This window comes from Barbus barbus, assembly GCF_936440315.1.
Source record: "Barbus barbus genome assembly, chromosome: 1".
Lineage (NCBI taxonomy): Eukaryota > Metazoa > Chordata > Actinopteri > Cypriniformes > Cyprinidae > Barbus > Barbus barbus.
In genome coordinates this window covers 42,386,437-42,411,549 of record NC_136729.1, presented here as the reverse complement: position 1 = coordinate 42,411,549, position 25,113 = coordinate 42,386,437, and the positions used below count along the sequence as shown (strand labels likewise).

Below are 25,113 nucleotides of genomic sequence, written 5' to 3'. Positions count from 1 at the left end.
GGTGATGATGGGAAAGTCACATGATGAGCCAAAGCCCATCACAATCAACTTTTAAACAATAGCACATATAGAAGGTGCACAGTGTCATTCACACAAGCACTAAACACCATCATGGTGAGACTCCTTAAACTGAAATATGCTATACACATTAATTTAACAACATTAGATGTAACATACAACCCTAATAAACATAACTGATAAGAAAAAACTAAGAAGAAACATAGTTATTTCAAAGAAAAAACGTCAAATTCAAACAGAATTTGAAACGGAACGCAGGGAATTCTGGGAACGTCAGTTTACGGTTTTTCCCTGTAAATTTTACAGGAACTTTCCGTTAACCATGTAACAGGTTTTTACCGTAGCATTTTCACAGTTTTTTACCGTTAAAATCATTTTTTACAGTGTATTTTTCAATAAAAAAATTAATGGACAAGAGGATTGTCTGGGTATGTAGGGTTTTTATTTTGAGGGAAGTGATTAAAGTGAGATCCAATAAACATGTGAGCAATGACACACTGTACAAAATGACCATGATTTTAACAGTAAAAAACTGTGAAAATTCTACAGTAAAAACCTGACGTAAACTGACGTTCCCAGAATTCCAGAATTCAAATTTTGATTCAAATTGATGTTTTTTCTTTGAAAAAACTGTTTCTTCTAAGTTCCCCAAAAGAGTTGGACAATACGTTTGACTTTACCCAGAAAGTCTTGATGGGTCTGCAGTATGGGAAGCTGAGACCCAGAGTGTTGAGTCTTAAAAATGAACTTTTGTCAGTAGAGTGTCCTCACAAGGTACTACTTTATTTGACATTTCATTTAAACTTTCACTTTTAGTGCATTTTTTTTTTTTTTTTTACAATATATTTCTAGTATTTAATTTGGAACATATACAGTTCCATGTGTTCATCATAGTAATGCCACAAAAAATACATTACTCTATATTCTCGTACTTTTATATTTCAAAAGTTACTGTTTGATGTGAATTTTTGAAGTGTTGATATCCAGATATCCATATTGTCCACTTCTAAAAGTGACCGTTATCATCTCAGCTCATTTCTCAATGCACTGTTTTGGAGAATGCATTTCCATTTGACAAACAATTTAATGCTGATGTTTTCTTAATGATTTGTGGTTGCTTGATAAAAGAGTAACTTGCATTTAAATTGTCCGTGTTAACCCGTTTTTGTTTTTTCTTTTTATTTCAGAATGAGTATAGCTGGTGTATAGTTATTTATTAAAACTATAATGATTTTACAACTTAATTGTAATGCAACAAAACAATTAAGTCATCTTTAATTCATTTGAATTGGTTCCCCAAAACTCCTTGGGTGTGCTGAGATAAAGCAGCAAAATTACTAAAACCTAAAATTAAAATGAAAAAGATAAAAATCGATTACAAATAGTAAAAAAATGGCACTGGTATAATGAGCAAATATTTCCTATATATATTTATAAATATATATTTTTTGGTCTGGTAGTGTTTTTCACTCCTGAACAGCAGGAGGCAGAACACAGCTCTTCACTGGATAATATCTCAAATTAAAACCAGAGAAGAAAACCACCGATTCAAAACACATTTCTCTATGTTAGGGAATATTACACATATCATTTGATCCGGTGCGTTGTTTCTGGTAGATTTGGGCTCTTCAGAGAGGTGAGTGTCTGAAACACTAAACACATCTCTTATTATTGTGCTAGATCAGACGATTTTCAGGACATTGCTGCTGCTGAAAATCACGTTTATACAGAATGTACTAAAAACTATCGACTAATTGTCTCTGCATTTTGATTCTAGGAATGAAGCATTTCCCAGACATCCGTATTTTATTTTATGCATCCATTTTTTTGTGTATATGACACATATTCTTATCGTATATGACACATTAGGCTTTTGAGGAAATGTGTAGGAAGTTTATTTGTCATCATTGCTTTGCATTAACATGCTTTGCTTCCCCAACAATTAAAACTACAGATTTGTCACCATAAAACTAAACATTTAAATACCAAGATATATAGATTGACAACTCTATGTAAGTAGTCTGTTTGGTTGCATACATATGCACCAATTTGCATATTTTAATTAAGTTCGGGGCTATATAATTGTTGCATGCTCCATCTTCACACTTTAAACCTACATCTTCATGCAAACTTCATTTTTTTAGTGTTTATATTTTGCCTAAACATTCAATACACTGTTCAATTTGAAATAAATTATTATTTTTCTTGCAGTTTTTCATATATCAGGCTTTACATGGATAATATGATATATAACATCCATATAAGCACTTCATCTACATGTCAAAAAAATGAAACCTAATGGACCAAATAGGAAGAAGCATTGAGTTTTATCCCCATGTTGACCTTTTGAAGCTAAATTAATACAATTTTAATAATAGGTTTTCATCTAGACATTACAACTGACGGCAAATTAAAAAAGAGTCTGCTAATAACCTTCTTAACGCCTAAACAAAATTTTGGGATATGTAACATCATGGCAATACCATGTTTTTGTTGATGGGATACAGGAATGTTTAATAACCGTATGCAATCAACGATACATACAATCTGAGACCACATTTCCATAACTCTTATAATAAATGTGATCGTAGAGTTACAGTGTTTGATTTCTCCTAGGTTATAATGCTGCTGGCTCAGATAAATCAATCGGCAGATTTCCAGCATGAGGGAGATGCTCAGGAGGTCACTCTCTGCTTAACCGAGACTGTGGGGATTGCAGGTCAGAGCTGCACACTTTATAAGCATTTTTTCTCTCTCATTTTATTAAAAGGAAAGGTGTGCATACGCTATTCCAAAGTTTGGGGTCAGTAAGTTTGGGGCCTGTCTCTAATTGTCCTGTTAATGATCCAGATGGCGATCAGAGCATGGACACCGTCAGTCTGCAGGCTGTGACTTTAGCAGATGGATCCACTGCATATATACCTCACGACACTCAAGGTATGTTTATTACCGTGCCCCCTGAACAACAATTTGAGCAGAAAAATTGTTCATCTGAGACACTTTTAAGATGTCAAAAAACTCAGCATCACCTATAGGAAATAAATGAACACATAGAATAGCTCATTTGTTGGTCGTCTCATTTGCTGGTTATCTTTACACACTTTCCATCAAACATTTGCATTTACTTTAATGGTAATGCGTTCTCTGGGATTCAAATCCATGACATTGTCAACTAGTTTAGCTGCAGGATCTCAAAATTACTTGTTTATTGGTTTAATTTTTGTGTTTATTGTTTAAAAAATATATTTAAGGAAGACTGGTTCCGTCATGGAACAAAAAAGGTAATTGTGACTTTGTCTCAAATCTTATATCTAAGATATAAACTGTGAGATATAATCTCTGAATTGCGAGTTCATATAGTTTATATCTCACAATTAAGAGTTTATATCTTGCAAATCTTAGAAACAGTCAGAATTGTGAGGAAAAAGTCACTTTTTTAATGGTGGAAACCAACAATAAGCAGAATTGTGAGATGTAAATAAACTCAAAATTCTGAGAAAAAATATAATCTCAGAATTGTTGAAATGTAAACTTGAGAGAAATCATCAGAATTCTGAGTATCTTGAAGGTGTTTTTAAAATCAGAATTGTGTGAAACAAAGTGAGATATAAACCCAGAACTGTGAGATAAAAAAAAAATATTTTTATATGGCGGAAACATACTTTTATATCTATTTGCCAAAAATAACAAGACAACTAAGATACAGTAATTAAAATGATCATGAAGCATCTATAATCTTTAACTTCTGCATATCCTGTTTTTAAAATAATCAAATCAAAGCTGCATGAATTTTTGCTTTTCCATAAAATAATACAATGGAAGATTTTTTAAACACAGTTGACTTGATATTCTGAGCGAGGCTTTAACTGAGCGCTGCTTGTTTTTCCCCAGACAGCAATATAGTAGAAGGACAGATGATCCAGTTAGAAGATGGGTCTTCTGCTTATGTGCAACATATTGCTGTTCCAAAAGCAGGTATTTTACTCTTGATTATGCAGCAAATCTTTATACTATCTGGATTTTTTCAATTTAGGAACAGGATTATGATGTTATTTATTTTTTATTCTCACTAGATGAGCCAAATAATTGGACGGGCTCATCTGTATGTGATGTTGTTGGTAATGAGAGCTTAAGACTGGAGGATGCTCAGACTGTGCAGTTGGAAGATGGAACTACTGCTTACATCCATCACACTGCGAAAGGTTTTTCTTTTCCTTTGTTCTTACTATGCAGCAAGATGTTAAATGGGATTTGGATGAACATGCTTTTTAATATATCTATATCAATATTGCATTGGCAGATACATATGAACCCAATACCCTGCAGACGGTGCAGTTGGAGGACGGGTCTACCGCTTACATTCAACATGCTGTTCAGGTGTCGCAACCAAACACCATTCTGGCCATCCAGACGAATGGCACAGTAGCAGATTTGCACACAGATGCAGCTATCGACCAAGAAACAATCAATGCATTGGAGCAGTACACAACCAAGGTACAACCAACATGATTAGGGCTAATGCAAAGATATTCAGTGTATTTGCAATGATTTTGCTGGCAATATTAAATTAGGGAGAATTGTTGTATATCATATCTTATAAATCATTTTTAGTACAATCAGTCTTGCTCACTTTTCAAAGTTGGTCAAATAAATAAATATGTAAAGTGTAATTATAATTATTGATTTCTTTCCTGCAGATCGAAGAAATTGACTCTTACACAAACTCTGAGCTGATCACCAATGATCGTCACAGTGTTGTGGAGATGCAGGTGAGGATGTAATTTCTCATGCAACATAAAAACATCATTGGCCAGATTCAGAGTTGCTCAAGAATGTTTAACCTTTCTCTTTCTAGATCGTTCTTCAGGGTCAAGGAATTCGGCGTAGTGCACAACCGCCAGGAGAGAAATGTTTTCGGTGTAATTATGACGGATGTGGAAAGCTTTACACCACTGCAAATCATCTTAAGGTTATTATGGCTTTTATATATGAGCTTGTAAATAAAACATGACAAATGCAATGCATTATGATTACATTTTGTTTTTCAGGTACATGAAAGAGCACATACAGGTGACAAGCCGTACTGTTGTGATCTACCAGGCTGTGGAAAAAAGTTTGCAACAGGTAACAAAAGCACTTTGTAATGCACAGCAAGGGTGCATTACATTTACATTGATTATAAGTGACATAATGTTACAAAAGATTTCTATTTCAAGTAAATGCTGTCTATTCATCAAACAGTCCTGAAAAAAGAGTATTGTGGTTTCCACAAAAATATGAAACGGCACAACATTTTTCATTATTACAACAATTATCATTTCAATAGTATAACAAATGATTCTTGAGCAGCAAATCATCACATCAGAATGATTCCTAAAGGATCATGTGACACTGAAGAGTGGAGTAATGATGCTGGAAATTCAGCTTTGACACCACAGGAACAAATTTCATTTTAAAATATATTGCAATAGAAACCAGTTGTAATATGTGTTTAAAATATTGCTGTTTTTACTGTATTTTTGATCAATTAAATGCATTAAAACATTAAAAAAAATCTTACTGACCTTGAACTGTGTATTTCTGACATATTTGGGCTGTTCATCACGTATAATTGATTTCCTATTAGGTTATGGTTTGAAAAGTCACATCAGGACGCACACTGGAGAAAAACCTTACCGCTGTCAGGAGATAGACTGTAAGAAATCTTTCAAGACGTCAGGGGACCTTCAAAAGCACACCAGAATTCACACAGGTACATGTCTTAAAATCTGCCATCTATTGGAATATCATGAAAATATGAATCACGCAATACAATGTTAAGCTATCATGGAATTGAAAAGTAAACAAAAGGCTGCAATCAGAAGAACTTAAAATGGTTTCATATGAAGATTTGTCATATTATCTGCCCTGTTACACTGTCATACCACGGTACCAGCACAGTGCTTGGGCCACTCCTACCACTGATCTATTTGTTCTCTGTTCTTTTAAGGAGAGAAACCATTTCTATGTCCATTCCCGGGCTGTGGGCGATCCTTCACTACCTCAAACATCTGTAAGGTGCACGTTCGCACGCACACAGGAGAGAAACCGTATCACTGTTCAGAGCCAGGCTGTAACCGGGCGTTTGCCAGCGCAACCAATTACAAGAACCACATACGGATCCATACAGGTGTGCTGCTCTTTAGCCTTAAGGGGATAGCTTACCCAGAAATTGAAGCTGTCAACCGTTACTCACCCTCGTATCACTCCAAACCTTGCTTTCTTAAGTGCAACTCAAAAGGAGAAATTTTGAAGAATGTGCTGATCTGGTAAGATGTCAAGATTTTAAGAAATAATAAAATCTGTTTCTCACATAAAGCTATCGTATGGCTTCAGAAGATTTTGTAAAGATATTTAAGAAGAGTCACTACACAATTATTTGGTTACCACGTTTCTTCACAATATCTCCTTTTATATTCCACAGAAACAAAGAAAGCCATACAGGTTTGCTTCAAAATAAGTGGGTAAATAGTGACAGAATTGTCATTTTTGGGTGAACTGTCCCTTTAAGTATTCAGGTTATTCAAAAACTGACCTTGTGTTTTCATGACAGAAACGAAAGTCATGTGGATTTGAAAAGACATGTAACAGAATTTAGTTTAAGTTCTTTCATCATAACTTTTAATCTAGCCTAAATGTAACTATGACTTTAACTCTGAAATGTCTAAACCAGCGTCTTTATTGCATGCAGGAGAGAGGCCGTATGTTTGCACAGTTCCTGGTTGTGACAAGCGATTCACTGAGTACTCTAGTCTGTACAAACATAATGTAGTGCACACTCCCTGCAAACCCTACAAGTGCAACCACTGTGGAAAGACTTACAAGCAGATTTCCACACTGGTCATTCATAAACGTTCAGTGCACAATGACTCTGAGCGTATAGAAGAGGAGTCAGAAGGCTATTTTGAGCCACCTTCAGGTTGGTTTTGAAAGCTATCTTGATTATAGACACATGATCAGATGTTGATGATATTTTCTGAGTAAAACTGGGCTGTGTTTTGTATTCAGAGGCTATAGATGACCCCTCCCTGACTGTTAGCCCTGTGAAGTGTGAAGACTCTTGTCCAGAGATGGATTCTGAGATCTCTGAAGTCACAGAACAACATGTAACGTTTATCACACAGGATGGAGCATCACAGGTTTGCATTAGGGTTATTATACACAGAAATAAAAGGGAGTTTAAACAGTTTTCATAAGTGAATTTCTTTGAATTAAACGTGAAATTTGTGGTGTAGAAACCATTTGCACAAAAATCAACAACAAATTGCTAGTAAATTTCACAAGGAAATGGCAAGTAACACATTGAAATGAAATATAAAGAAGCTTAAACACATTTTATTTCAGCTCTTTATCAAGACAGCATTTCTAATTATAAAAAACTAAAGCTATATAGATATATTTTTAATCTCTATAGATATATAGAGATTAAAAAACAGCAACAAAAGTACTCAAAATTTAACTTAAAATTAAAGTTAGAAAATAAAATCCAATTCAAAATTTCACCAAACATATATCAATTATACTAAAAATTAACACTGATTTGCATCGACACAGTTTGTGAGAAGACTGCATGTTTGTTTTTTAAAAACCCTACCCTATAACAAAAATTGAATGACATTGCCATTAGTTAATATGTGCTGCAGCCATAGACTTCAGAAGCTAATCATAATACATGTGCTGAATGGGAAATTCTGTGATTTCTGACAGGCTATTGGGAATGTGATCGCAATGGTAACACAAGATGGCAGTATGATCTCTATCCCATCCACTGAGTCCTTGCTGTCATCAGCGGAGGCTCATTCACTGACTGTGGTCTCAGAGGACGGGACTGAAGGACAGGTGTGTAGGCTTTTGGCTATTGTAAATTTGGGAATCAAACAAGTATATTTATGTGTGTGCTTTTTATTTTCGGCAAATACATCAAACTTTCTCTTCCTAATTATCACATAACTTTATTCTGCCCACTGCTGATTTGTGTGCATATAGAGCGCTGCATTGATGACGTAGTATGCTTGTAGTTTGGTTCCCTCGACAAAAACCCAATAGAATTTTGCCACTGGCTTTTGGATTATTGTGGAAAATAAGCTCTGTGACCAACAAAAGTTTATAATTCTTACATGTTTCGTTCATCATGATAATACAATCACCAAAAGTAAAAAGCTAAACGTGGGCTATATATAACCTTCACGACTTCAACATCACCATCACTAATTTTCTGACAGCTCTTATTATTTAAAAAGCATTTTCTTTCAACCTCTGCAGTCCTATTAAGCCATTTGATAGCAGCTGCCTTTTTCAAGTCGAGTAAAAGCTTTAAAAAAATCAGAAGGGGGTGTTACTGATGTATTTTATGTTGTAGAATATAATGTGAAATTGAGATTTTATTAACCACAGATTAACTTTATTTCAGGCATTTAACCAAAAACCCATTCAAATGCCCATTGACTTCAGAACGATGGAACTGGAAGTTGTAAAAATGCTAACATATTTCTGCGTTTTGGCTTACAAACAAAACAGCAGTCTATAAAGTGGTCACATGAACTGTGTTTGTTTTTTTCCCCCCGTTTTCTCCAGATGACTACTATGATTCCAGAATTATCATCTTCCAGGAGCATACAGGAGGAATTGTCAGCGCATCCCATTACACTTCTGGCTACTTCTAATGGCACACAGATTGCTGTTCAGGTATAGTTCACTTAGTCTGGAATACACCACAATTTTGACCTGATTTTTGCCTTTATTTGCTATCTATAGGAATTCAGTGCTCGTTGCTTAATCAAAGCCAGATTTTGGCCAGTTGGTTTGTGTATAAATGTATGTTTTTGAGCAACTGCTATGAGTCTGGAGCTAAAAAAAAAAAAAAAATGGATCCTGTGCCCATCACACACTACACAATTTTTGGTGAAATTTGCCATCTTCGATTGCTTGAAACTTGACGACTGGCTTTGACTTGTCTGCAGCTGACATTGACTCATTCAGACTGCAAATCAAGGAAAAAAATCTGAGCAAAGTTCCAGCCATTAGTCAGTCACTGACCTCTATCTGTACTTGCTCTTGCAGCTCAATGAACAGACTTCGCTGGAAGAGGCTCTGAGAATAGCTTCATCTTTACAGGGAAGTGAAACAGCAGAACTGGTCAATTAACTGATGAAGTACGACTAGTTATAACAAAAGCAAATTATGAACTTTTGTAATAACCCTTTCGCCACAAATGTACAGAGGTTATCTGTACACTATGATAACATTTCTTACAGATTTAGTTCATAATGATATAGAAATCTAAAAGGCAGAAACCTGTTTGCAATTTTTAAATAAAAAGAGATGAACGGGCTGTTTGGCGTGTCGTGATGCTTTCCTAATGTTCCTGCTTGCCTTGAAGCACAAGAAGCTCAGGTCAAGGTCAGATCAAGTGCTGGTGACTTTAAAGCAACATACAAATAATACATACAACATACAAATAGTACAAATAATGCATTTTTCAGTCAAATTTTCATCGATTAGATATGCTGACATTATGAATTACATTTGCACAAGTGGTCTCGGATGTTTGGATATATGTAGGCTATATATATATATTTTTTTTGTCATAAAAAATTAAATGGCAAAAATAGTTGTAAAAAGTGAAAACCGCAGTCAAGTTGAGTAATAACAATATGCATACATAATGAATGTTTATTATGACGATCCTTTTATAATGTCAAGTTGAAATGGATCAAATAAAAAATATAATTTTCTATAAAAAGCCTTCAATAAATATTCATGTAGCTTTATTTACTATACTGTTTACTTGCGGTTATTATTCAGAAATTGGCTCATTATGAAATGGTCTGAAATGATATTGTAGTCAGTACTGCAATACTCAAGAATATGAAAAGGAAATCACTAAAAAATAATGTGGTGTCTAGAACTTGTTTGTGAGATGACTCAAGGCCAAAAGTCTGGCAAAGATTCTTAGTACATGATCTCATTTTTGTGAAACATTTAAACTTCCTCCTCTGACTTCATACCAATGGTTGTTTGTTGTAGGTCACTTACTAAACCTGTTTTTCAGGACTAGGGGAGTCTACCAGAGAAGAAGTAGCGTTTCCCAGCATGCACTGTTCCATTTTTCTGTTTGTGAATGCAGTGCATAAAATACAGGAAATAATTTTTTTTTAATGTTTTTAATTCCTGCTACATTTACACATGGCCGATAGATGCCATCTGACATGTATTTCTGCATTCATTTCTATTTATAAATTTAGACTCTTATTGTTTTAACAAAGACTTGTTGATTCATAATGTGTGCTGCATGTGGCCAAAAATTTATGTTGTAAGACAAAGCTCTTGTTTGGTTGAACATTGTTTTAGGGAACACAATTTAAGCGTTGCATTTATGTGATATGTCCTGTGTTGTGACATACTGCATGTTATTAAACAGTTTTCTTTTATTAATTAAATATGGTCACGCTTTATATTAGGTGGCCTTAACTACTATGCACTTACATAAAATAAGTACAGTGGTCATATTGTATTGCAAAACACGTTTGCTGCTATTGAGCTGGGATACGGGTAAGGTTAGGGTGGTATGGGTAGGTTTAAGGGTGGGTCAACAGTGTAATTACAGATGTAACTACATATAGGTATTTTTTAAAGTATAAGTGCGATGTAAAAACATGTATGTACACAATAAGTACATTGTATCACATTATTAATTTTATTGTAAGTACATAGTAGTTTTTGTTTTTTTCACATGCAGTAAGTATGCGTTTCAGTTCAGTGTTTGCAAACAGTTAAACACAAGTTAGTTCGTCAGAAAGAGGACAAGTGTGCAGGAACTTTAGCGCATATCAGAACGAGTGATTATCACTTTATTACTAATTTACACACAGCAAATAGCCTATATTACAAAGTAACAAGTGACGATCTTGTGTGGAAGATTACTAGACATTTACTTAATAGGTCGACTCATCTGAAAATAATAATTGGCACAAATTGAATATAAGGTTTTGAAGTGTTTTGTGCCGTTTGAGAGTAATGCGCACATGGAAAAAACACTTCACTGTTGTCAAAAACACTAAAATGGTCAACGCCGAAATTTAAAGCACGGATAAAAGGAACATATTAGGTTCACATTGCGGTTTTATTTGTATGTAAATGTGTGAGATTTATGTAAAGTGCAGGACACGTGACTCGCGCTCATACAGCGCGCACCGAGGGAAGAGGATCAGTTTTACAGGCGCGCTCACATCTCTAACTTTATCATGCTATCCCGAGACGAAATACTCAAACCCATCTTTTACGCCTTTACTGCTCTGGATGTAGACCGAAAAGGCAAAGTATCCAAATCCCAGTTAAAGGTAAGCAAACTCTACTGTCAACTATAGAAATTACGCGTTGGAGCTCTAGTTTCCGCGTATTGGCTCTCAAGTAACGCGCAGTCGTTTATCCGCTTAACAAATGACTTTGTCCTCGTACTAGTTGTCTCTTTTAGACTTATGCATTCATACAGGCATTTTAATATAGATAAAGTGAAAATTTATTTTCAATTATACCTTTAGTAACTTAGTTTCTCTCTGCAACCAAGATTATTCCCTTTCTACAAAGTACTGACAGCTGAACGTTAGGCCTATTTACAACAGATATTTGAAGATAATAGGCAATAATGAGAGAGAGACAGACTAAATGTTTACTAAATGTTGGAATAACGCTTGATCAGTCTTGCAAGACTTTCTCATGGGTGTATGCAGATCAGTACCCCGCTCCCTATACGCAGAGTACTCCGTTTGCGTAGGGCACCAACTCCCACGGGGGTACCATCTCAGTTGCTCAAAAAAAAATTTGCGGCTGAATGCAAATGATCATAATTGATGGAAATTTGGAAAATTCTAATACTATCACAAATACTATTAAAAACATGATACACCATCAACTTTTAACCATTAAAAAATGTTTTGGGACATATTCCATTATTTATTGGTTTTAAAAAGCCAGCAATAAAAGGTGAGCAATTACCAGTAGACACCAACAGGGTCCATTACAGTTTCAGTTAAAACTAATACAAGTCACATTAACCAATAAAACCACTACAAATTTTGTGATGGTGTCTATTGTTTTTTTCAACATTACATGTTATACAAATGCCTGCAAAGGGAGCCAAAGGCCTGGTAATTGCTGCTGTTATACTTAGGATGATCAAATCCTTGTTTAATAGGCTCTTGACCATACATTTAATTCAAATATCCACTTAATCTTTCATTTTTGGCCACCTTTTCTATAGATGACACAGCCTCTATAATTTCTTCAACAAAAACGTGGACATCACAGCCCTCACAAAAATTAACCATGGTTGTATTGTATAAAACTGCTTAATTTTCTTTTGCGTGATTTCTGAATGCTTGAGACTATAAAATCAATCAGACAACTGTATTAATAAAATAGCCGTAGGTAACTGTCTAGAGCTACAGTTGTAATTTAATTACAATTTATTTATTTACTTTTATATTTTATTAAAGTTCTATTTTGACCTATGCTGTTTTTTTATAAATTCACATGTCATTTGCATGTCTACAAAACTCATTTCAGGCATTTAAGCGTAATAAGCAAAAATGCAGTCAAGTGTGTCAACTTTTGCCCACGCTTGATCTATTTTATTTTGCATGGTGAATGAACCCAAGGGGGCTAGAGTTGCTGTCTGTCTCTCTGTAGGTGCTGTCTCACAACCTGTGCACCATAATGAAAATCCCTCATAACGCTTCAGCCCTGGAGGAGCACTTTAAAGATGATGATGAAGGACCGGTGTCAACACAAGGATACATGCCCTACCTGAACATGTTCATACTTAATAAGGTAATAAATGCATTGTCTCTTATCAAAGCGCAGCCTTATTGCTGTATTTCACTCCAGCAGTTCTATGATGACTGTAATCAGATGACAATAATAGCAGGATGTTCTTGTCCCAATAAAGCCTCTTCAGAAATATCAGAGAATGAATTAGTGTATATCTCCCACCATCACCAGCACAGGTTTTTGTTTAAGAATAGATGTTTATCATTTCCTCTAGAATAAGGTTACACATTACATCTCATGCCTCACATTGGCCTATTCTTTTTTTCTTGTATCTGTCTGTTTTTCTGTATCAAGACATTCAGTGGCGTCCAAAATCTAGAATTCAAAATCTGATTTAAATTGGAAAGAAAATAAATAATGTCATCATACACAACACAAGAAAACCTAATGTATACTATCAGTACTACTCAAATAAGTACATTTGTCACACTGTTCATATGACTTAAGATGCTCTTTAAACATTTAAACATGCTGCATAAAATGATCCTGTCATTAAAGCAAAAGGGCAATGTATAAAACTTTCAAGATTTTAAATGCATGAACATTTTTAGTTGAACTCTAATTGCATACATTGCAATTTAAAATATACAGTGCCCTCCAAAGGTATTGGGACAGTCAGGCCAATTCCTTTATTTTTGCTGTAGACTGAAAACATTTGGGCTTGACATCAAAAGATGAATAAGAGATGAAAGATTAACATTTCAGCTTTTGTTTACAGGTATTTTCATCTGGATCTGATACACAACTTAGAAGATAGCACCTTTTGTTTGAACCCACCCATTTTTCATATTACCAAAAGTATTGTGACTGACAGGTGTGTTTTGTTGCCCTGGTGTGTCCTATTAATTGATTATTCAAACAATAAATAGCACTGAATGTCTGCGCTCAGTTTCAGATCCGTGCAGACTGCATTTATAGTTAGACGTGTAACCAACATGAAAACCAGAGAGGTGTCTATGGGTGAAAACGAGCAACTGTGAAGCTGAGAGAAGATGAAAAATCAATCAAACCATTGCACAAACACTGGAAATAGCAAGTACAACCATTTGGAATCTCCTGAGGAAGAAAGAAACCACTGGTGTACTAAGTAACACACCTCAAACGGGTAGATCAAGGAAAACATCTGCAGTTGATGACAGAAACATTGTGACAGCTGTGAAGAAAGACCCTAAAACAACTGTTAGTGACATCAGCAACAACCAGTGTTGGGGGTAATGCATTACAAGTAACGCGAGTTACGTAATAATATTACTTTTTTAAGTAACTAGTAAAGTAACACTTTTTAATTTACAAGAAAATAGTTTTCAAAAAAGTTATTGACTGACAGTGGGCTGTGTGAACATGTTACTGTACTTCTAGACTAAATGTGAATGTGCATTAATTCATCCCACTCGCAAAAAACAGATTTAGTATTCATCAAAATGAATGAAAACAGTGAAATGCAAACTCAGAATATGATGCAAACCTGCAATAATTAAATATGTTAAACAACACGAATGTATCTAATCTCATTTTATTAACCAATGTCTTTGCAGCTGACCTTTGATGATCCAGTTCAACCATACTAATAAGCCAATAATTATAATTCATAATAATAAGCAAAGGATTTGCAACTAAATATTAAGTCTTTTTCACTTTAATCTGTTAATTCTATCTGTTCTAATACTTTTGGTAATATGAAAAATGGGTGGGTTCAAACAAAAGGTGCTATCTTCTAAGTTGTGTATCAGATCCAGATGAAAATATGTAAATAAAAGCTGAAATGTTAATCTCTCATCTCATATTCATCTTTTGATGTCAAGCCCAAATGTTTTCAGTCTACAGCAAAAATAAAGGAATTGGACTCACTGTTCCAATACTTTTGGAGGGCACTGTATTATTTCAGCAATTAGGACATTTATTAATGTTTTCAACACATTTTAAATTGGAAAATTGTCCAAAAAAAACGAAATACTAAATATGTGACCTAAAATGCTAAAACAACTGTAAGGAAGTTCATGTCCATGGACCGTCACTTGTGACTCAAGGGGCATGAGACTTGTTACTCACACACATATATATATATATATATATATATATATTTATCTGTCTCTTATTGAAAATAAAAATGAACATTTAATAAGACTAAAGTGACCGTTTAAAATGTCATACTGTTTAAGATGAAGTATGTACTTTCTGTGCTACTTGTGTCACTTAGTGTAGAATTACAAAAGTAAAGCATATTTTCAAATGCTTTATTTTAAATTATCCCTACAATATCTTACTATTTTATCTTGGGCTTTATGAGTGCTGAAATGTGAGACAAAATGTGAGTTTAACTTATACATTTTGAGAAGAAACTTCAAATCTCGACACTTTTGAATCTGGAAGAAATCTCGATTGAAACCTAGTATCTTGTAAACGCACCACCAATGTGTTTAGCCCTGTTTTACTCCATTGTCTTTCTCTGTGTATTTTGCTCATTTTCACATTTTAGCTTCTAAAAACTGTAATCTGTAACTAAATCGCAAGGTTTTTTTTTTTTGCCATGTAAAGCATCAGCCTTGGTTCCCCATGGGCTAAACACCTTGTGGCTCAGCCTGCTACATTAGCTACGCAACAAATTCTCACTATTGGTTGAGCTGGAAAGAGACTGACAGAGATCTGCGGACAGCTCGAAATGTTTTGATGGTGCTGGGAAGCTCAGTTGCAATTTTTTGGGGAAATAAACCCATTTAATGGCATACTGATGAGCAACAGTAAACCGGGTTAAGAGAATGTATTCTGGCATGATTTGTTTTTTTTTACTTTTAATTAAAGTGTGAGATTTCATGCTGATATAAACTGAAAATACTCTCAGTGAGTTTTGTCAGGTATCATGCATTGTCCTCTAGTGTTATAATCTCAACATAATTCATCATATTTTAGTTGTGGATTTGGTTTAGTTGATGATTTCTGCTTATTTTTCTCATTTGACAAATTTTTTTTTGTCTTAAATAAACCACAATAATACCCCCAAAAAACAATAGTTTTTAGGAATGTTTTTTATTAAGTAAAACACTCAAATCTATCGGACGTTTCTATACATATTCTACTTGGAAGTGAACAAGTAACTACAGTATGATTTGCTTACAGTATGATTTTAATTAACAGCAGTTGTTGAGCTCTTCTGCTTCTTTTCAGCTTCACAGTTTGACGTGTTGTGCGCTATGCTTTTCTTTGTAGCACTGCTGTAACGTGTGGTTATGACTTCTTTAAACGTTTCTGTCAGCTTAAACCTGTTTGACCATTCTTCTCTAACTTGTCTTCAAGGCGTTTTCCTCCCTGAGTAACTGCTACTTACTGTTTTTGGTTGTTTACACCATTCTCTGTAAACTCTAGAAACTCTCATGTGTGAAAACCCCACAAGATCAACAATTTCTGACATACTCGCTTACAGTAGATCACATTTCTTCACTTGTTCTGATGTTTGGCTTGAACGAGAACTGAACCTCTTGTCCACATCTGCATGCTTTTATACATTGACATATATACATTTTCATTGCCCATGTTCACAGATTTCCTTACTTGCTCTCTGGTATGATATTTCTGGAATCAAATCCCTTGTAGGTGGTCAACACAAGACAAACGTTATGCCTCTGTTTATGAATTGTGCAAAAAGGTAAATTCACTTAATTTGGAATATTTTAATGGCAGATCCAGGCCAACTTTGACTTCAACGAGCTGAATAAGATGTGCTGGACTTTATCTGCACCAAAGCACATCAGTAGCAAACATCTGCTCATCTCAGAGGCTGATACCTTCAAGGTCTGGTGCATCTTCAACTTTCTGTCTGAAGATAAATATCCACTGCACATTGTCACAGAAGAGGTTGGTTCTAGTGCTTTTATTTGTATATCTTTTTCTAATTACTTGATGTCAAATGGAAATAATGTTGTATTGTTGTATTGCAACAGCTGGAGTACTTCCTGCGCAGACTGTTTGCAGCAATGGGTTGCAGTTGGAACGAGTACAGGTTTGAAGACTACAGAATGCAACTCAGTGCAAAGAAAAAGCATCTGAATGCTTGGGAGCTGATTGAGCTTATTGGCATGGGCCAATTCACCAAGGGTATAAACCCTCAGACTCTCTCCATGGGCATCAATGAGGTCTATCAGGAACTTGTAATGGATGTTATTAAGCAGGTGGGAGTCTGTGTTAAAGCCAATGTAAATATACACTCTCCAAAACTGGAGAAATAAACAGATATTCCTTACAAGTGATTAACTTGCTGTTTTTTTATTCAAAAAGGGCTATATGATGAAAAAAGGCCATAAGAGAAAGAACTGGACAGAGCGATGGTTTGAGCTCCGTCTCCGTTACATGTCCTATTATGTGAGTGAAGACCTCATGGAGCAGAAGGGATGTATTACACTTGATCGCAACTGCTGTGTTGAGGTAAAAGCAGAACATTTGTTACAGTATTTGTTGTAAGGTTCACACAAACAAGAACTTTGTCATCATTTACACACCCTCATATTTTGGAAGCTTATTTCTGCTACACCCTTGTATCTCACAATTCAGACTTTTTTCCCTAATAATTATGAGAAAAATTCATAATTGCGAGATAAAAAGTTTGATTCTGTGGTAAAATTAAGCTTCCATATTATGTCGATCCAACCCTGTATGATTCCTTATGTTTAGCAGAATGTTCAAGCTGCTCTTTTCCATACAATAAAGTCAATGGGTATTGGGGCAGTCAAACGAAAACAAGCAGCCCATATGACTTATGCATATTGCAAGTCCTATGAAAGTGTTGTGAAAAGGAAAGGACCAAATTTTAAAATGATAGTTCACCAAAAAAATAAAAATTTAGTTATTTGCTGTCTTCTGTCTATCATTCACTCAGCCTTATGTTGTTCCAAACCTGTATGAGTTTTAATTCTACTGTGGAGCACAAAATAAGATATTTTGAAGAATGCTGGCAATCAAACAGTTGAAGGTAGCCACTGACTTCCATATTAACATAGTCAACTATGTGGTTAAAAAATGTCTTCAAGATATCTTCTTTTGTATTCAACAGAAGAAAGAAACTCACCCTCAATACAGATTTGGAACAACTTGAGGGTGATGATAAATGATGGCAGAACTTTCATTTTTGGGTGAAATATTGCTAATAAGTTGTTATCCACCAAAAATCATTAAGAACATTTATTCAAACTTGGCACCTAAAGATGCACGTACAACAACGTTTTAAATTCTTTCATGTTTCACGACTGATCACAGCATGTTACATTTAAATATTTTTGAATTAAATGAAAGCCTTAAAAATGAAAGCTACAGCGGGAAAGCATACAGGATTGGAAAATCATAATAGCAAACAAATGTTGACAGAATTTCGATTTTTGTCTGAACTGTCCATTAAGTATCTAAATTGCTCTGTATTTGCAGTCCTTACCAGACAAGGATGGAAAGAAAAACCTCTTTATTATAAAATGTGTGGAGAAAAGTTTTGAGATCAGTGCATCGGATAAAAAGGCAAAACAAGAGTGGATTCAAGGTATTACATATCTGTGCTGGTTACACATAAGTTTACACTTTTGACTGTGAAATATTTGTCGATACACAACTCCATGTGTTTATATGTATTCAGCCATCCAGGACTGCATTGTCCGCATAAGGCAGGGCCTTTCCTCCCCGCACCGAGAATCCAGACAGAAACGCAGGGAGCTGAGAAACAAGATGATAGCTGAACAGGAGATGATGGAGAACAGAACAAGACGGCTACAGTTGGCCAACGAGAGCAAGCAGGCCCAGCTGGAGGCCTTGACCAAGGTACTCTAATCCTCCTTGAGTTATTGCAAGATACAAATATAAGTTACCTGCTAAAACATCCAGCTATTTAAGTAGTATCTCTATTGGAGATATTGGATTAAAGGTACATTTAGTAGTTCTACTGTATATCTAGTGGTAGCATTGCTGCTCATTGTGTCCTTGAAGTTCTGATACCACAGTGGCGTTGATGCACTGCCATCTGCCAACGTGGATCAACACAATCATCTCTGAGTTTTAAGTAAATGACATGACACTAGTGAGTTTTAGAGAGTTGTCCACACAATAATGAGTCCTGTCTAACAAAAAAGAAGCAAGGGCATCACTACTTTTGTATTTTCTTCGTCATTAATTCTTTCCACCTTGTGTTTTCTGTACCGATGTTTACTCTTTATCTTTGTCTCTGTTTGTACATACCACACAGGTACTGATTTTACCGTTGTCTCTGCTGGTGAAGCATGACAATAAGTGCATTCCAGTGTCTAAATTTGAGCTTTTACCAAACAATACTACATATGCAAGCATACCACATTCTGATGACTCTTCTCAAAAACACAATTTATTTATTGTGCAAAACTTTATAAATTAGCACCAGACTGAACGCCTTCAAATGGGTCATGAAATGCATATTTAATGATAAGTTTCTGGAGGTTAGCTTATGAAGATGCATAAAAATACAATACATTGCATTTTAGTAAAAATTATCATTTTCCATCCTCATCTTCAATCTCTGTCACAAGCACTTCATTTCAAGTGATGCTACCTTTTTCACAAATTTGAGTAGATGGCCACTGCTGTATTTGAAATACATTTATTTCATGCTAAGTATACTACAAATACATTTTTATATTTATGTACTTAAAATCTGCTAAATTGGAACAACTAATTTAATACGTAGTATATTTTATTGAGCTAAAGTGGAACTATTGCAAGTGTACTTCAGGTACACTTTAAATATTTTACATTTAAAGTCTGATATTATACAAAAAAATCATATAATCCTCATCAAAAGTGACATTAAAACATATTTTAGAATTAATATTAAGAAAAGTGCATTGTGCACAAGTAATATGCTAAGTAAAGTTTATAATTTTTTTTTTATATCAGTAAGTCTCGAGTTATCTGTCAGTAAATATGCTAATAGATTTGAACTACTTAGTATGATATAAATGTATTTTAAATATATTACTTTTTAGAGATGCACAGGTTTTGGACGTGCAGTTTGAATGGCAGAATCACTCTTGTGATTGATGGACAGACATGAGTTTGAGTTGTTAAGAGCACAACTTGATTTATATATACACATTTAGGGGCATGTGGTAGTGTTTCAGAAGGGTGGAAACAAAAAGTCATATTATAAACTGGGGAGTTACCTTTAAAGATATTAAACTTGCAGTACCTCTTCTATTACAATATCATTTTTTTGTTCTGTTCTCTTTTCACTGTCAGTTCCCCTTTTGGCTCATTTTCATTCACATACTTTTTTTTATAGCACAATATTAGTAATTAGAAACTAAAGTTTCACTTCCTTGTCTATTGGTTTTCTCCCATGTTAAACCTTTAATTAGTTTTAATGTTACATTATGACAATCCTATTCAACAATGATAAGAAAGCTACAGAACTCCTACTGAAGCTCTTAACTGAGACTGATAAATGTGTAGATATTTCGTGAACATTTTTTTTATTCTGTTAAAATATGATAAAACTGCCATTGAAGCCATAGCCTTGTGGTTTCAAGTGGCTCCGCTCAACTGTCCTGTCAAAAAAAAAAAAAAAGCCCAAATATATAACTTTAAAAAACAGCTTTGCTTATGCAAATTCTTTATTTTAGGGCAGCTGCAAAAGAGCACTCCTGAGCAATGAAGCCACACTTCCTGTGTACAGGCAGTTTTGAGAGTCACTAGTTCCTGTTTGATATCTTTAGTCTCAAGGGATAGTTCTTTCATTAAGCTGTACTTTATTGCCTGTCAAGTAGGAAATAAAGTTATTCATAGGCAGCAGGAGAATTGTGTAATTATTATCTCCTGTGTTAAACATGCAAAGCCACTAATCTTGGAAACATTTGCACAACACAAACAATGATAATGAAAAAAATGCATATTAGACAGCATTGTGCATATTTTTCAAATAACATTAAGCATTTGAATAATCTGCACATTTCTGCTTTTAAATAATCCTGAATGCCTTGCCTCATATACTTCTACTGTAAGTGCATTTGTTTTGTTTTTTTACAAATTGAGGGAAGTGTTGAAATCAATAGTGCTTTGTACAACAGCACTAGTGCTTGTACTTTGGGATTTAATCAGGATCACTGAAGTCTTTCATGGTTTCATTTTGTCTGGATGTGGCAGAACCTGCAGGAAACATCAATGAGGGGTGATTCGGAGGAACAGAGAAGACTTCAGACCCAAAAAGATCTACTGGACCAATACAGACGAGACCTGGAGCAAGAGAAAATGGTAACAGCAACATTACTATGTCCCACTAGCAGACATCTCACCTCTCCTAAAAGGACCAGGAGTCTCTTGCATATTGATAGCGAATCACTGACACCCGCAAATTATATGCAATCCCTTAAATTGAGAAAGAGAGGGGCCCTGTTTCCTGGGTATTAAAGTGTATTTCAGCTTACGAGCGAGCAGTAATGCTACCTGCCTGAAATGAGGTTTTGCAACGTAATTGTGGGATGCATAAGTAGCCAAAACTTTGAATAATCTGTTCATAAATTAGATGTGTTGTTGGTAATAAAATGTAAACAAGGTAATTATTTTTTTGCTACCAAAATTAAATATTTTTAATAAAGTTGAGCCATCCACATTCCTTAAGTCCATTTTTGTAAACTCTTTTATTGTTGAAACTTAGGGTGTCAATTGATTCTAGTATTTACTCGCGATTATTATTATTATTTATTTTATTTTTTTCTAGTGAACATTTTAATGCATTCAGTTCCTTACTAATAAAAGAAAGAAATAATGCGCTATTTCTGCAGAAAGGCTGTCAGTGTGCAATCAAACACAATACCAGTCTGCAGTTACACTTATGTACTGTATATATGTGAAACAGGCCTGATGTAATAAAGAAATTTGTTTCTTAGGCTCGGATGCAGATGGAAGAGCAGGTGGCTGAAAAGGCCAATGAAGTGGAGCAGTATTGGCAGCGTATGCACGAGCTGGAAGATATGTACCGTCAACTGAAAAAGGCACTAGGCGACGAGAGGCAGGCCAGAGATGATGAAGAAGCCCTGTGCAAACTGCAGGCCAGGTGCATAAACACACAGCATACAGTATATACACATCCAGTAGTCAATGTTTTGGGCCACCGCATTATGCAGAACATTCGTGTGTTTTATTTGCAGGCTGCTACAAGAGGAGGCAAACAAGAGGCTTGAATTGGAGCAAATTCACCGGCAGCAGCAAGAAATCTTATCCCAGTCTCAGAAAGAGAAAGAAGAGCTGGAAAGGGAGCGGGAAGAGAAGGAACGTGCCCTGCAGGCTGCACAGGAGCAGCTGGAGACCCTTAGAAGACAGAGAGAGGGAGCGCAAGAGGAATACATGGTAGCGGTTTCATACTGATAGAGGCCACGTACACACTGCAGCTAAATTCAGTTGTCAGTTCACCTTTTACTCCTCAATAGCGTTCATTCTACACAGTGTGTACAGATCTGAACTGAACAACTATTTGTTAATGATGTATTTGAGCATGCATCAGTGTATTCGTCTGTATGTGAGATGCAAGAAAATAAGAGTGAAAGAAATCTTAACTTAGCACGGGGCTAGCTGCGCTCATGAGCCCTGCGTAAAGTGTCAGTGTTGTTGGTTGTTGTTTCCTCTTTTAAATGCAAAAAAGTATGATTTTAAACTTAGAGGAAAAGTTCACCCAAAAATGAAAACTGCTGAAACTTTAATCACCTTCAGGTGATCCAAGATGTAGATGAGTTTGTTTCTTCATCAGATCACTTGCTCAATAATGGATCCTCTGCAGTGAATAAAAAATGAATGAGAGTTGATAAAAACATCATAATAATCCACACAACTATAGTCCATCAGTTAACATCTTGTGAAGTGAAAAGCTGCATTTTTATAAGAAACAAATCCATTCAAGACATTTTAATTTTAAATAATCACTTCTGGCCAAAATACATGTCTATAATGCATAAAATCTGTTGTCCACTCACACTTTTTTGCAAATTTCTCTCCTGAAGCAATATTATGGATGGGGACTTGTATTTTAGCCAGAATCAATGATTTGAAGTTAAAGACGTCTTAATCATGAAGCTGTTTATTACAAACTTACAGCTTATTACTTCACTGGATTCATGAGGATTACTTGTGAATTGTTGTGATGTTTTCATCAGACTCTCATTTTGACGGCACCCATTCACTGCAGAGGATCCATTGGTGAGCAAGTGATGTAATGATACATTTCTCCAAATCTGTTCTGATGAAGAAACAAACATCTACATCATGGATGGCCTGAGGATGAGTACATTTTCAGCAAGATTGTTTTTTTGGGGTGTACTGTTCCTTTAAGGTAAATGATCAGAATTTCAGTGACTTTTATTGTTTTTCAGGTCGTTACAAAGAAACTGGAACGGGCAGCTAACAAAACAAAGAATTGGAAGCACAAAGTCTCTAAACATGAGGGCCTACTTCGAATCATTCCACCAGGTGACCGAGTGTAAACTTTCTCAGATGGCAGATACCATTTCCAAAAGCACCAGATTAATGTTTTTCATGTATTTCTCAGGCACCAAGTCCTCCACTAAAATGAGCAACTGGGGACAGGCAGCATTCACCGAAACAGAGCTGGATGAGCTGGAGAGGATTTGGCAGGAGAACAAGAGTAGACCATATGATGGACAATAACATCTAAAACATCCATTTGTGTGTATTTATTTTTTGTTTGCCAGCTAGTCATCATCTTGACTCCTGATACTGGTTAAATCTGTTGTTACTAAAATGTGTTTTTATTCAACCATTTATTAATCATGTGCTCTTATAATGGAACATTAGCAGATAAATGATGTCAAGCTGATTGTGTTGATTTTGTTTTCAAGTTATCAAATTAATGTAAAATGTGACATCCATACCTTGTTATACTTTGTTGTATACATTGTTCTTGTTTTTTTAAAACACACTTAGAAAATGTAAAATTATTATCATTTAACTTTAGTAATTTCAAGTGTATTCACTTTTAATGTGAAATATAGCTGCTCAGGGGCAGTTTGGAGGTGCTAGTGCTATCAAAGCACCTGATTCCTTCCGTATCCACTAGATGTCCTTGTTGATACACAGATAAACTCATAAAACCAGTTCACGTAGTTTCCGAGTCACCGATTGACAAAAGATCCTGTGATACTGTGTGAATCTTAGCAGTGCATGTGTAATCCATTTAGCTCAAAATTAGCTTTTTAACTTCAGCTTGTTTGAAAATATATAACAGAATAAATCACATTGTTCATGATGGGTTGATGTGGTTCATTTTGTCTTCAATCTCTTTGTCAACCAGGATGAATGTATTTTAATATATATTAATATCATTTTGCATGTGTGCATTTGATAGATGCTTTAATCCTAAGCAGCATACATTGCAAGGAATGCATTTAATCATGCATTTTCTGGGAATCAAACTTATGACCTGAACATAATGCCATACTGTAATGTTTGAATTTGGTTATCTTTGTAGTTATTATTATTGCTGTAAAATAATTACAGTCCTTTTAAATCTTTATTTTACTTTATTTTATTTTACTGTGGTGGATGTTGTTAGGCAGGATGCCAAAAAGTAACCATACAATCACAACAACTAGAGTTGTTATTACCTAGAGTTGTTGGATATCAAACTGTCAAAGTAGCCTGATAATGGGCACATTATAAATATCTGGCGCCTTAATAAATCAAATTGTATCACTCTGCTTTTGAGTTCCAGACAGACTGTCAGTCTGTGCATTGTAACTTGCAGAAAAGTTACAGTCCCACATCTTTTCAGTGATTCTTTCTGCAGGTTACATCTATCCACCAGTAGGGGGCGACAAAGTGGCTTACTTTATGAGTGAATCATTTATTCAACCGTTACATTTGAACACTGATTCATTCGCGAACAAAATTTCACTCATTATTATGTCTTTTGTTTATTGAATATCAATTTTCATAATTGAATATCGCCTCTGTGGTTCCTTCGGCCGTAACCTTATTTTGGATATAAAACCTGACATTGGCTGAGACATTTAACTGCGCTCAGTAAGAAATTTAAAATGACAATTAAGCTTGTTGCAGTGTATTTTAAACATATAACGTGAAAAAAACTAATTTTAATAATAAAAAGCTGATACTTCCATGAAGTACTCAACCACCCAGAGCCAGATGACCCTGCTAATCCCTCTGCAACAGGTGACATTCTCGATATTGATACTAGTCCCCCGATTGAGGCAGAGGTTA

General features: G+C 35.1%; 2 protein-coding genes across 4 annotated transcripts; both read left to right on the top strand.

The window, feature by feature from the left end:
* The first annotated feature begins 1,521 nt into the window (after positions 1 to 1,521).
* On the top strand, positions 1,522 to 10,524 carry LOC306869297 (zinc finger protein 143-like). 2 transcript variants are annotated; one of them, XM_079415991.1, is made up of 17 exons: positions 1,522 to 1,654; positions 2,635 to 2,737; positions 2,869 to 2,955; positions 3,270 to 3,299; positions 3,910 to 3,993; positions 4,092 to 4,220; positions 4,319 to 4,512; positions 4,716 to 4,787; positions 4,874 to 4,987; positions 5,067 to 5,142; positions 5,645 to 5,770; positions 6,008 to 6,187; positions 6,749 to 6,976; positions 7,066 to 7,196; positions 7,765 to 7,896; positions 8,632 to 8,742; positions 9,118 to 9,388. In XM_079415991.1, the coding sequence occupies exons 2-17, from the start codon at positions 2,641 to 2,643 to the stop codon at positions 9,199 to 9,201; spliced, it is 1,875 nt and encodes a 624-aa protein (XP_079272117.1). In that variant the 5' UTR covers positions 1,522 to 1,654; positions 2,635 to 2,640; the 3' UTR covers positions 9,202 to 9,388. The 2 variants fall into 2 exon arrangements, with proteins under 2 accessions (XP_079272117.1, XP_079272118.1); XM_079415992.1 differs by lacking the exon at positions 3,270 to 3,299 and having other exon boundaries at positions 1,549 to 1,654; positions 9,118 to 10,524.
* A 311-nt stretch (positions 10,525 to 10,835) lies between these two features.
* On the top strand, positions 10,836 to 24,145 carry LOC306869208 (switch-associated protein 70-like). 2 transcript variants are annotated; one of them, XM_079415872.1, is made up of 12 exons: positions 10,836 to 11,396; positions 12,745 to 12,885; positions 16,561 to 16,734; positions 16,821 to 17,048; positions 17,155 to 17,301; positions 18,295 to 18,403; positions 18,497 to 18,678; positions 21,028 to 21,135; positions 21,771 to 21,937; positions 22,032 to 22,230; positions 23,247 to 23,343; positions 23,423 to 24,145. In XM_079415872.1, exons 1-12 carry the CDS (start codon positions 11,301 to 11,303, stop codon positions 23,539 to 23,541), a joined length of 1,767 nt encoding a protein of 588 aa, XP_079271998.1. In that variant the 5' UTR covers positions 10,836 to 11,300; the 3' UTR covers positions 23,542 to 24,145. The 2 variants fall into 2 exon arrangements, 1 of the variants encoding a protein (XP_079271998.1); XR_013784151.1 differs by having other exon boundaries at positions 11,218 to 11,396; positions 23,031 to 23,343; positions 23,423 to 24,138.
* The last annotated feature ends 968 nt before the right edge of the window (positions 24,146 to 25,113 follow it).

Excerpts from the sequence above, each read along its gene's own strand:
- LOC306869297 (XM_079415991.1), top strand. The coding sequence starts at position 2,641 with ATGCTGCTGGCTCAGATAAATCAATCGGCAGATTTCCAGCATGAGGGA. Across the intron at positions 4,788-4,873 it reads ACAGTGTTGTGGAGATGCAG|ATCGTTCTTCAGGGTCAAGG; the intron begins GTGAGGATGTAA and ends TTCTCTTTCTAG. Across the intron at positions 4,988-5,066 it reads CCACTGCAAATCATCTTAAG|GTACATGAAAGAGCACATAC; the intron begins GTTATTATGGCT and ends TTTGTTTTTCAG.
- LOC306869208 (XM_079415872.1), top strand. The coding sequence starts at position 11,301 with ATGCTATCCCGAGACGAAATACTCAAACCCATCTTTTACGCCTTTACT. Across the intron at positions 12,886-16,560 it reads ACATGTTCATACTTAATAAG|ATCCAGGCCAACTTTGACTT; the intron begins GTAATAAATGCA and ends TTTTAATGGCAG. Across the intron at positions 17,049-17,154 it reads TAATGGATGTTATTAAGCAG|GGCTATATGATGAAAAAAGG; the intron begins GTGGGAGTCTGT and ends TTATTCAAAAAG.